This window comes from Eriocheir sinensis, unplaced genomic scaffold (genome assembly GCF_024679095.1).
Source record: "Eriocheir sinensis breed Jianghai 21 unplaced genomic scaffold, ASM2467909v1 Scaffold7, whole genome shotgun sequence".
In the NCBI taxonomy this organism is placed as follows: domain Eukaryota; kingdom Metazoa; phylum Arthropoda; class Malacostraca; order Decapoda; family Varunidae; genus Eriocheir; species Eriocheir sinensis.
The window spans coordinates 128,558-141,014 of record NW_026112053.1 but is presented as its reverse complement, the minus strand read 5'-3'; the positions used below and the strand labels follow the sequence as shown (position 1 = coordinate 141,014).

The following is a 12,457-nucleotide window of genomic DNA, read 5'->3' as shown; positions in this document are numbered from 1 at the left end:
TCTTGATTTGGGTTGCGTCAGGTTGGTTTAGGTTGTGTTGTATTGGTTTGAAGTGGTTTAGTTTGGTCTTGATTTGTCTTGGGTTGATTTGGGTTAGATTGGAAAGTGTCTGGCTTGTCTTGGGTTGCTTTAGTGTAGCTTTGGTTGTCTTGGGTTTAGCTTTGGTTGTCTTTGGCTGTCTTGGGTTGCTTTAGTGTAGCTTGGGTTGTCTTTGGTTTAGCTTTGGTTGTCTTGGGTTGCTTTAGTGTAGCTTTGATTGTCTTGGGTTTAGCTTTGGTTGTCTTTGGTTGTCTTGGGCTGCTTTAGTGTAGCTTTGGTTGTCTTGGGTTGTCTTGGGTTTAGCTTTGGTTGTCTTGGGTTGCTTTAGTGTAGCTTGAGTTGTCTTGGGCTGCTTTAGTGTAGCTTGGGATGGCTTTGGTTGTCTTGGGTTCCTTTAAATTAGTGTAGCTTAGGTTGGCTTTGGTTGTCTTGGGTTGCTTTAGTGTAACTTGGGTTGTCTTGGGTTGCTTTAGTTTAGCTTGGGTTTTCTTTGGTTGCTTTGGTTTAGCTTTGGTTGTCTTGGGTTGCTTTGGTTTAGCTTTGGTTGTCTTGGGTTGCTTTAGCGTACCTTGGGTTGGCTTGGGTTGCTTTGGTTTAGCTTTGGTTGTCTTAGGTTGCTTTAGTGTAGCTTGGGTTGTCTTGGGTTGCTTTAGTGTAGCTTGGGTTGTCTTGGGTTGCTTTAGTGTAGCTTGGGTTGTCTTGGGTTGCTTTAGTTTAGCTTGGGTTGTCTTGGGTTGCTTTAGTGTAGCTTGGGATGGCTTGGGTTGTCTTGGGTTGCTTTAGTGTAGCTTGGGTTGGCTTGGGTTGTCTTGAGTTGTCTTGGGATGCTTTAGTGTAGCTTGGGTTGTCTTGGGTTGCTTTAGTGTAGCTTGGGTTGTCTTGGGTTGCTTTAGTTTAGCTTGGGTTGCTTTAGTGTAGCTTGGGTTGGCTTGGGTTGTCTTGGGTTGCTTTAGTGTAGCTTGGGTTGTCTTGGGTTGCTTTAGTGTAGCTTGGGTTGTCTTGGGTTGCTTTAGTGTAGCTTGGGTTGTCTTGGGTTGCTTTGGTTTAGCTTTGGTTGTCTTGGGTTGCTTTAGTGTAGCTTGGGTTGTCTTGGGTTGCCTTTGGTTGCTTTGGTTTAGCTTGGGTTGTCTTGGGTTGTCTTGGGTTGCTTTGGTGTAGCTTGGGTAGTCTTGGGTTGGCTTGGGTTGCTTTAGTGTAGCTTGGGTTGGCTTGGGTTGCTTTAGTGTAGCTTGGCTTGTCTTGGGTTGCTTGGGTAGTCTTGGGTTGGCTTGGGTTGCTTTAGTGTAGCTTGGGTTGGCTTGGGTTGATTTAGTGTAGCTTGGGATGTCTTGGGTTCTCTTGGGTTGATTTAGTTTAGCTTGTGTTGTCTTGGGTTGTCTTGGGTTGCTTCAGTGTAGCTTGGGTTGTCTTGGGTTGCTTTGGTGTAGCTTGGGTTGTCTTGGGTTGGCTTGGGTTGCTTTAGTGTAGCTTGGGTTGGTTTGGGTTGCTTTAGTGTAGCTTGGGATGTCTTGGGTTGATTTAGTGTAGCTTGGGTTGTCCTGGGTTGCTTTGGTGTAGCTTGGGTTGGCTTGGTGTAGTTTGGGTTGTCTTGAGTTGATTTAGTGTAGCTTAGGTTGACTTGGGTTGTCCTGGTTTGCTTTAGTGTAGCTTGGGTTGCTTTGGTGTAGCTTGGGTTGTCTTGGGTTGATTTAGTGTAGCTTGGGTTGGCTTGGGTTGTCCTGGTTTGCTTTAGTGTAGCTTGGGTTGCTTTGGTGTAGTTTGGGTTGTCTTGAGTTGATTTAGTGTAGCTTAGGTTGACTTGGGTTGTCCTGGTTTGCTTTAGTGTAGCCTGGGTTGTCTTGGGTTTAGCTTTAGTTGTCTTGGGTTGCTTTAGTGTAGCTTGAGATGGCTTGGGTTGCCTTGGGTTGCTTTAGTGTAGCTTGGGTTGTCTTGAGTTGCTTTAGTTTAGCTTGGGTTTTCTTGGGTTGCTTTAGTGTAGCTTGGGATGGCTTGGGTTGTCTTTGGTTGTCTTGGGTTGCTTTAGTGTAGCTTGGGTTGTCTTGGGTTGCTTTAGTTTAGCTTGGGTTGTCTTGGGTTGCTTTAGTGTAGCTTGGGTTGTCTTGGGTTGCTTTAGTGTAGCTTGGGTTGTCTTGGGTTTAGCTTTAGTTGTCTTGGGTTGCTTTAGTGTAGCTTGAGATGTCTTGGGTTGTCCTGGTTTGCTTTAGTGTAGCTTGGGTTGTCTTGGGTTGCTTTAGTGTAGCTTGAGATGTCTTGGGTTGTCTTGGGTTGCTTTAGTGTAGCTTGGGTTGGCTTGGGTTGTCCTGGTTTGCTTTAGTGTAGCTTGTGTTGTCTTGGGTTTAGCTGTAGTTGTCTTGGGTTGTCTTGGGTTGCTTTAGTGTAGCTTGGGTTGATTTAGTGTAGCTTGGGATGTCTTGGGTTGTCTTGGGTTGCTTTAGTGTAGCTTGAGATGTCTTGGGTTGTCTTGGGTTGCTTTAGTGTAGCTTGGATTGGCTTGGGTTGGCTTGGGTTGCTTTAGTGTAGCTTGGGTTGGCTTGGGTTGTCTTGGGTAGATTTAGTGTAGCTTGGGTCGTCTTGGGTTGCTTTGGTGTAGCTTGGGTTGTCTTGAGTTGCTTTAGTGTAGCTTGGGTTGGCTTGGGTTGTCCTGGTTTGCTTTAGTGTAGCTTGGGTTGGCTTGGGTTGCTTGGGTCCGCTTGGGTTTGAATTTGGGTTGAAGAGGGTTGAGTTCGGAAACGATTTAACGGTTGAGGAGTGTTTGGGTGGGTTTCGGCTGGCTAGGTTTGAGGTTTGGTTTGGTTAGGTGTGGGATAGTTTGGGTTAGTTTGGGTTGGTTTGGGTTGACTTGGGTTGAGATTAGAAGTGTCTGGCTTGTCTTGGCTTAGGTTGTGTTAGGTTGGTTTGGTTTGGGTTAGCTTGGGTGAGAAAGAGAACGTAAGGGGAGGGAAGGGAAGGAGGAAAAGGAGAGTGAGGAAGGGAAAGAAAGGAGGAAAGGAGAGAAGGGAGGGTGTGAAAGGGAAGGGAAGGGAAGGGAAGTGGAGGAAAGAAGGGAGAGGAGAATGTAGAACGTACGGTAAAGGAAGGAAGGAGGAGGATAGAAAAGAAGGGAAAGGAGAGAGAGAGGGAAGGGAAGGGATGGGAAGGGAAGGGAAGAGAAGGAGAAGGATAGGCCATAGGAGAGAAGGGAAAAGAGAGAGGGGAGGGAAGGGATGGAAAGGGAAGGGAAGGGAAGGGAAGGGAAGGGAAGGAAAGGGAAGGGAAGGGAAGGGAAGGAAAGGGAAGGGAAGGAAAGGGAAGGAAAGGAAAGGAAAGGAAAGGAAAGGAAAGGGAAGGGAAGGGAAGGGAAGGAAAGGGAAGGGAAGGGAAGAAAATTTGAGACTGGAAGGGGAAGAATGTTAGGGAGTAATTTGGTTGATTTAGATTGGGTCGGTTTGGAATGGGTTGGTTTACTTTGGTTTGGGTTGCCTTGGGTTAGCTTGCGTCGGCTGGGTTTGGGTTTAAGTTTAGATTGTCTTGGGTTGGATTGGGTTGGTTTCGGTTGGCTTGGGTTGGCCCGGGTTGGGTTGGGTTGAGTTTACTGGGGTTTGGTTTTAGTTGCCTCGGGTTTGCTTTGGTTGACTTGGTTTGAGTTTGAGTTTTGGTGGAGCAGGGTTGAGAGTGGAAGGGAAGAAGGTTGTGGAATGTAAGTCTTGCGTCAGGTTGTGCTGTGTTGGTTTGAACTGATTAGACGTTGTTTGGTTTAGGTTAAGTTTGGTTTAGGGTAAGTTAAGTTTAGTTTGGAGCAAGTTAAGTTTGGCCTCAAGTTTGGTTTGGGTCGAACTGGGTTGAGATGGGAGATGGTAGGAGGTTGGGGAATGTTTGGCTTGGTTCAGGTTGTTTTGGGTTGCTTCGAATTGGTTAGATTTCGTTTGGTTATGGTTAAGTTTGGTTTGGGGCAAGTTTAGTTTGGTTTAGGTAGAGCAGTACTGACCACCACGCCTGTGGTGGGCACGGCTCCGCTAATCCGCTAACCGCTAATTAGCGATGCTAACTTTTTCGTTAGCTGTTTAGCGTTGTCGCTAACTTTGGAAACAGCTAGCAGACCAATTAGCTTCCGCTAAGTGTAGTTCCTCCTCCGCTAACTTAAGTCCACACAAAAAAAATCATACAGATTTGTTCTTGTCCGTGTGGGCAGACAGCACCAGCTGAGCAACGTGGCACAATAATTCCAGGGAAAGGAGAGAACGAAAGAGGAGGAAGAAAGGAGTGAAGGGAAGGAGGAAGGGAAGGGGGAGGAAGGGAGAAAAAAATAGGATGTGAGAAGGAAGGGAAGGGAAGGGGAAGGGGAAGAGGAAGAGGAAGGGAGAGGAGGTGATGTGGTGATGGTGGAGGCAGTGGCGGGCACAGGTAATCGAAAAGTTACCTTCGTTAACTGGTAATCCACTAACTAAAAGTTACCTTCGCTTACGCGTACGCTAATTGGACAATTATTAGGGAAACGTTTGGGTGTTTTATGGTAAAACATCTTCCATTTCCAACTCTTTGAACTCGGGATTCAATAGCAAGAATTCGATATTTTCCACCTGACAAGAAGTAAAATTAAAATAATTAAAATAAGTGTCAGTTATGGAAAAAAAATGGAAAAAATGCGTAAATTTGCGGGAAATCTTTGGTAAAGTATGCGGATTTAGGATAAACTGGAGGCTTCTTTCTCTTCTCTTCTTGTTGTTGTTGCTTGTTGGGCTGTTTGTTCAGTTCAGCTGCGACGTTGTCACCGTGTGGTCATCGCGTTCATTATTGCCGCCTTGTTTGTCGTTATCGACGTCACGGAAGGTGACCAGAGTGAGGACGTTTTCTAATTTAATTTCTTTATTTGTTTACACCTTTATTATTATCTGATTTTGACATGCTATTCCTTTCTGGAAAGCTCTATGTCTAAGCTACAACATATTGAAATTTCAGGTCACTGGGTCTGTTTTTAAGGGTTTTGGAGCCAAAATACTAAAAAAGAAGCTAAATCCATATAAAAAAAAGTCAGCGGTTAGCGTTAGCTTCCACTAATTTCTTTACCAGTTTAGCGGTTTAGCGTAAGCGAAGGTAACTTTTTAGTTAGCGGATTACCAGTTAGCGAAGGTAACTTTTTAGTTAGTGGATTATCAGTTAGCGAAGGTAACTTTTTAGTTAGTGGATTACCAGTTAGCGAAGGTAACTTTTTAGTTAGTGGATTATCAGTTAGCGAAGGTAACTTTTTAGTTAGTGGATTACCAGTTAGCGAAGGTAACTTTTTAGTTAGTGGATTACCAGTTAACGAAGGAGTGCCTCCTATTGTCCTTAAAAACTGTGCTTTTGTGTTGACACCCTGCCTGGTCAAAGTCTTTCGTCTCTGCCTGTCAACATCTACCTTTCCTTCCTGCTGGAAGTATGCCTTTGTACAGCCTGTGCCTAAGAAGGGTGACCGCTCCAATCCCTCAAACTACCGCCCAATAGCTTTACTTTCATGTCTATCTAAAGCTTTTGAATCAATCCTTAACCGGAAGATTCAAAAGCACCTTTCCACTTCTAACCTTCTATCTGATCGCCAGTATGGGTTCCACAAGGGGCGTTCTACTGGCGATCTTCTTGGTCTCTTAACTGACTCTTGGTCATCCTCTCTTAGCAGTTTCGGTGAAACTTTCTCTGTTGCGCTAGACATATCGAAAGCCTTCGATAAAGTCTGGCACAAGTCTTTGCTTTCTAAACTGCCCTCTTTCCGATTATATCCCCCTCTCTGTTCGTTTATCTCCAGTTTCCTTTACGGCCGTTCTTTCACTGCGGTGGTAGACGGTCACTGCTCTTCCCCTAAATCTATCAACAGTGGCGTTCCACAGGGCTCTGTCCTATCACCCACTCTCTTCCTGCATGTTATTCATCGATGATCTTCTTTCCATAACAAACTGTCCTGTCCACTCGTACGCCGACGACTCCACTCTGCATTATTCAACTTCTTTCAATAAAAGACCATCACAACAGGAAGTACACGACTCCAGACTGGAGGCTGCAGAACTCTTAACCTCAGACTTTGCTATCATTTCCGATTGGGGCAGAAGGAACCTTGTGTCCTTCAATGCCTCAAAAACTCAATTTCTCCACCTATCAACTCGACACAATCTTCCAAACACCTATCCCCTATTCTTCGACAACACTCAGCTGTCACCTTCTTCAACACTAAACATCCTCGGTCTATCCTTAACTCAAAATCTCAACTGGAAACTTCATATCTCCTCCCTCGCTAAATCAGCTTCCTCGAGGCTGGGCGTTCTGTATCGTCTCTGCCTGTTCTTCTCCCCCGCGCAGTTGCTATCCATATACAGGGGCCTTGTCCGCCCTCGTATGGAGTATGCATCTCACGTGTGGGGGGGCTCCACCCACACAGCTCTTCTGGACAGAGTGGAGGCTAAGGCTCTTCGTCTCATCAGCTCTCCTCCTCCTACTGATAGTCTTCTACCTCTTAAATTCCGCCGCGATGTTACCTCTCTTTCTATCTTCTATCGATATTTCCACGCTGACTGCTCTTCTGAACTTGCTAACTGCATGCCTCCCCCACCCCCCTCCCGCGTCCCCGCTGCACTCGACTTTCTACTCATGCTCATCCCTATACTGTCCAAACCCCTTATGCAAGAGTTAACCAGCATCTTCACTCTTTCATCCCTCACGCTGGTAAACTCTGGAACAATCTTCCTTCATCTGTATTTCCTCCTGCCTACGACTTGAACTCTTTCAAGAGGAGGGTATCAGGACACTTCTCCTCCCGGATCTGACCTTGCTTTTGGCCGCCTCTTCTGATTCTTTTATGGGAGCAGCGATTAGCGAGCTTTTTTATTATTGTTTTTTTTCTGTGCCCTTGAGCTGCCTCCTTTGTTGTAAAAAAAAAAAAAAAAAAAGTTAGTGGATTACCAGTTAGCGAAGGTAACTTTTTAGTTAGTGGATTACCAGTTAACGAAGGTAACTTTTCGATTACCGGTGCCCGCCACTGCCACCACCATCACCACATCACCTCCTCTCCCTTCCTCTTCCTCTTCCCCTTCCCCTTCCCTTCCCTTCCTTCTCACATCCTATTTTTTCCTTCCTTCCTCCCCCTTCCCTTCCTCCTTCCCTTCACTCCTTTCTTCCTTCTCTTTCGTTCTCTCCTTTCCCTTCTTTCCTTCCCTTCCCTCTCACTCTTCTTTCTTCCTCCCCTTCCTCCCCTCACACACCCTCCTTTCCATCCATGCCTGCCACCCCCTCACGCCCTTCCCTTCCCTTCACAGCTGCGGGAAGAGTTCGACCGCGGGCAGGAGGTGTGGCTGTCGGCGGAGCAGTGCCCTCACGACGTGGCCACCCTGCTCAAGGAGTTCTTCAGGGACCTGCCGGAGCCCCTGCTGACGAGGGAGCTGTACGAGCCCTTCATCAGGACCCAGAGTAAGTGTGTGGAAGGGACGGGAAGGGAAGGGAAGGGACGGAAGGAAGGACGGAAGGAAGGGAGGGAAGCAAGGAAGGAAGGAAGGGAACGGAAGGAAGGAAGGAAGGAAGGAAGGGAAGGAAGGGAAGGACGGAAGGAAGGAAGGAAGGACGGGGGGAAGGGAAGGGAAGGAAGGGAAGGGAAGGGAAGGGAAGGAAGGAAGGAAGGGAAGGGAAGGACAGGACGGAAGGAAGGAACGGAAGGGAAGGAAGGGAAGGAAGGAAGGAAGGGAAGGGACGGGAAGGAAGGAAGGGAAGGAAGGAAGGGAAGGAAGGGAAGGAAGGAAGGAAGGGAGGGAAGGAAGGAAGGAAGGACGGGAAAGGAAGGAAGGAAGGAAGGGAAGGGAAGGGAAGGAAAGGAAGGAAGGAAGGAAGGAAGGAAGGGAAGGAAGGAAGGAAGGAATGGAAAGGGAAGGAAGAGAGGGAAGGAAGGGAAGGGAAGGAAAGGAAGGGAAGGAAGGAAGGAAGAAGGAAGGATGAAGGAAGGAAGGAAGGGAAGGGAAAGAAGGAAGGGAAGGAAGGGAGGGAGGGAGTGGCAGGGAAAGAAGTAAAGGAAGGGAGGAAGTGAAAAGGAAAGAAGGAAGGGAAGGGAAGGAAGGGAGGAAGGAAGAGAAGGAAGGAAGGAAGGAAGGAAGGGAAGGAAGGGAAGGAAGGAAGGAAGGAAGGAAGGATGAAGGAGGAAGGGAAGGAAGGGGAAGGAAAAGGAAGGAAGGAAGGAAGGAAGGAAGGGAAGGAAGGAAGGAAGGAAGGAAGGGAAGGAAGAGGAAGGAAGGAAGGAAGGAAGGAGGGGAAGGGAAGGGAAGGAATGAAGGAAGGGAAGGAAGGAAGGGAAGGAAGGAAGGAAGGAAGGGAAGGAAGGAAGGAAGGAAGGAGGGAAGGGAAGGGGAAGGAAGGAAGGGAAAGGAAGGGAGGAAGGAAGGAAGGGAAGGGAAGGAAAGGAAAGGGAAGGAAGGGAAGGAAGGGGAAGGAAGGAAAGAAGGGAAGGAAGGAAGAGGGGAAGGAAGGGAGGGAAGGAGGAAGGAAGAGAGGAAGGAAGGGAGAGAAGGAGGACGGAAGGGAAGGGAAGGGAAGGGAAGGAAGAGAGGGAAGGAAGGAAGGAAGGAAAGGAAGGAAGGGAAGGAAGGAAGGAAGGGAAGGGAAGGGAAGGGAAGGGAAGGGAAGGGAAGGGGAAGTCTTGTCCAACATGTGTTTTTGGGTTCCGACATGTTTGTGAATATGGCCCTGGATTTAACTTCTCCCTCTCCCTTTCATTCCTCCTTCTCTCCTCTCCTCTCTCCTCACCCTGCCTCTCCTTCCTTCCTCCTCCCTCCTTCTTTTATCTCCCTTCCTCCATCCCTTTCTCCCATTCAAATTCTCCCTCCTTTCTTTTCTCTCCCTTTCTCTCCTTCCTTCTCCCTCTCTCCCTCACCCTTCCTGCCTCAACCCCTCCCTTTCTCTCTCCTCCTCCTCCCTTTTCCCACCCTTTCCTCCTTTCTCCTTTCTCCTTCCTTCTCCCTCTCCCTCACCCTGCCTGCCTCAACCCCCTCCCTGCGTCTCCCGCCTCCTTCCCTCCCTTTCTCTCCCTTTCTCTCTCCTCCCTTTCTTTCTCTCCCTTTTTATCTCCCTCACCCTCCCGCCTCACCCTGTCCCTTCCTTTCCCTCCCTCCTTCCTTTCTTTACCTCCCTTTCCTCCATCTCCTTTCTCCCTCACTTTCAAAATTTCTCCCCTCCTTTCTTTCTCTCCTTTCTCCTTCCTCTCCCTCTCTCTCTCCCTCACCTTCCTGCCTCAACCCCTCCCTTTCTCTCCTCCTCCTCCCTTTCCACCTTTCCTCCCCCTTTTTCTCTCCTTTCTCCTTTCCTCTCTCTCCCTCACCCTCCTGCCTCACCCTCTCCCTTCCTTTCCCTCCCTCCTCCTTCCTCTCTTTATCTCCCCTTCCTCCATCTCCTTTCTCCCTCACTTTCAAAATTTCTCCCCCTCCCTTTCTTTCTCTCCCTTTCTCTCCTTCCTTCTCCCTCTCTCTCCCTCACCCTTCCTGCCTCAACCCCCTCCCTTTCTCTCCCTCCTCCTCCCTCCCTTTCCCACCCTTTCCTCTCTTCCCCTCCCTTTCTTTCTCTCCCTTTCTCTCCTTCCTTCTCCTTCTCTCTCCCTCACCCTCCTGCCTCACCCCCTCCCTTCCTCTCCCTCCTCCTCCCTCCTTTCCCACCTTTCCTCTCTCCCCTCCTTTCTTTCTCCTTCTCTCCTTCCTCTCTCTCTCTCTCCTCACCCTTCCTGCCTCAATCCCCTCCCTTTCTCTCCCTCCTCCTCCCTCCTTTCCCACCTTTCCTCTCTCCCTCCCTTTCTCTCCCTCTCCCTCTCTCTCCCTCACCCTCCCGCCTCACCCTCTCCCTTCCTTTCCCTCCCTCCTCCTTCCTCCATCTCCTTTCTCCCTCACTTTCAAAATTTCTCCCCCTCCCTTTCTTTCTCTCCCTTTCTCTCCTTCCCTCTCCCTCTCTCTCCCTCACCCTTCCTGCCTCAACCCCCTCCCTTTCTCCCTCCTCCTCGCTCTGTTTACCACCATTTCTTCTCTCCCCCCATTTTTTTCTCTCCCTTTCTCTCCTTCCCTCTCCCTCTCTCTCCCTCACCTTCCTGCCTCACCCCCTCCCTTCCTCTCCCTCCCTTCTTCCTCTCTCCCTCCCTTTCATCCATCTCCTTTCTCCCTCGCTTACAAAATCTCTCCCCCTCCCTTTCTGTCTCTCCCTTTCTCTCCTTCCCTCTCCCTCCCTTTCCCTCCCTTCTCCTTCCTCTTTCTCACCCTTTCCTCTCTCCCTCTCCCTTTCTTTCGCTCCCTTTCTCTCCTTCCCTTCTCCTTCTTCTCTTTCTCACCCTTTCCTCTCTCCCTCTCCCTTTCTTTCTCTCCCTTTCTCTCCTTTCCTCTCCCTCTCTTTCCCTCACCCTCCTGCCTCACCCTCTCCCTTCCTTTCTCTCCCTCCTCCTCCTTCTCTCTCCCTCCCTTTCCTCCATCCCTCTTCTCCCTCGATTACAAGATCTAGCTCCCTCCCTCTCCTGCCTCACCCCCTCCCTTCCTTTCTCTCCCTCCTCCTCCTTCTCTCTCCCTCCCTTTCCTCCATCTCTCTTCTCCCTCGATTACAAGATCTAACTCCCTCCCCCTCCTGCCTCACCCTCTCCCTTCCTTTCTCTCCCTCCTCCTTCTCTTTCCCTCCCTTTCATCCATCTCTTCTCCCTCGATTACAAGATCTAGCTCTCTCCCCCTCCTGCCTCACCCTCTCCCTTCCTTTCTCTCCCTCCTCCTCCTTCTCTCTCCCTCCCTTTCCTCCATCTCTCTTCTCCCTCGATTACAAGATCTAGCTCCCTCTCCCTCCTGCCTCACCCTCTCCCTTCCTTTCTCTCCCTCCTCCTCCTTCTCTTTCCCTCCCTTTCTTCCATCTCTTCTCCCTCGATTACAGAATCCAGCTCCCTCCCCCTCCTGCCTCACCCTCTCCCTTCCTTTCCCTCCCTCCTTCCTCTCTTTCCCTCCCTTTCCTCCATCTCTCTTCTCCCTCGGTCACAAAATCCATCGCCTCTCCCCCTCCTGCCTCACCCTCTCCCTTCCTTTCTCTCCCTCCTTCCTCTCTTTCCCTCCCTTTCCTCTATCTCTTCTCCCTCGATTACAAGATCTAGCTCCCTCTCCCTTCCTTTCTCTCCCTCCTCATCCTTCTCTTTCCCTCCCTTTCCTCCATCTCTTCTCCCTCGGTCACAAAATCCAGCTCCCTCCCCCTCCTGCCTCACCCTCTCCCTTCCTTTCTCTCCCTCCTCCTCCTTCTCTTTCCCTCCCTTTCCTCCATCTCTTCTCCCTCGATTACAAAATCCAGCTCCCTCCCCCTCCTGCCTCACCCTCTCCCTTCCTTTCTCTCCCTCCTCCTCCTTCTCTTTCCCTCCCTTTCCTCCATCCCTCTTCTCCCTCGGTCACAAAATCCAGCTCCCTCCCCCTCCTGCCTCACCCTCTCCCTTCCTTTCCCTCCCTCCTTCCTCTCTCTCCCTCCCTTCCTCCATCCCTCTTCTCCCTCGGTCACAAAATCCAGCTCCCTCCCCCTCCTGCCTCACCCTCTCCCTTCCTTTCCCTCCCTCCTCCTCCTTCTCTTTCCCTCCCTTTCATCCATCTTTCTTCTCCCTCGGTCACAAAATCTATCGCCTCTCCCATCCCACAGAGATCAGGAACCGGCGTCTTCAGTTCGAGGCCCTTCAGTACCTGGTTCAGCTGATGCCCGTGCCCAATCGCGACACCCTCTACTCCCTCCTCACCTTCCTGGCAACCGTCGCGGACCACTCCACTGACCGCATCTCCGAAACAGGTACCGTACGTGTGTGGGGGTGGGGGTAGGGGATGTGTGTGGAGGGGGGTGCGGAGGGGAGGGAGAGGGAGAGAGAAGGAAGGGGGAGGAAAGATGAGGGGAGGAGAGAAAGAGGGGAGAGAAGAGGGGGTAAGAAAAAGAGAAAATGAAAATAACACAAAGAGATGAAAAGACGAAGGAGGAAAGGGAGGAGAAATATGTGATTGAGAGAGAGAGAGAGAGAGAGAGAGAGAGAGAGAGAGAGAGAGAGAGAGAGTGTTGTATCAATCTGTCCACCTGTGTGTGTGTGTGTGTGTGTGTGTGTGTGTGTGTGTGTGTGTGTGTGTGTGTGTGTGCACAGGTGTTGGTTATATAGGTTGTACAGGTGGAGATAATTAACTCAGGGCCTCACTACCACCACCACCACCGCTACACCACCACTACACCACCACCACACCACCACTTGAGCCTCACCATAACTCCCCCACACACACACACACACACACCAACCTAGTCTGTTCATGCGTGTGGCGAGGACACAGAGACCTTGCCATGCTTCACACCTTGGTAGCGTAGTTCAGAACAGCGGTGGGTCTCGCCAGGAAGTCTTAGGGTGCGGCCACAGTACACGCGGTTTGCTGGGAGGGTGGAGGGTAGCGGGATGCCTAGCGGGTCACCGGCA

At 49.9% G+C, this 12,457-nt stretch overlaps 1 protein-coding gene across 2 annotated transcripts in view; it reads left to right on the top strand.

Annotated features, from left to right (window-relative positions):
* Positions 1 to 12,457, top strand: part of LOC126993943 (uncharacterized) — a 79,904-nt gene that overhangs the window by 51,116 nt on the left and 16,331 nt on the right. For both annotated transcript variants that reach the window (XM_050853172.1, XM_050853171.1), the window contains exons 6-7: positions 7,299 to 7,449; positions 11,653 to 11,796. In XM_050853172.1, coding sequence (XP_050709129.1) covers positions 7,299 to 7,449; positions 11,653 to 11,796 — 295 coding nt within the window. The remainder of the gene's footprint in view (positions 1 to 7,298; positions 7,450 to 11,652; positions 11,797 to 12,457) is intronic.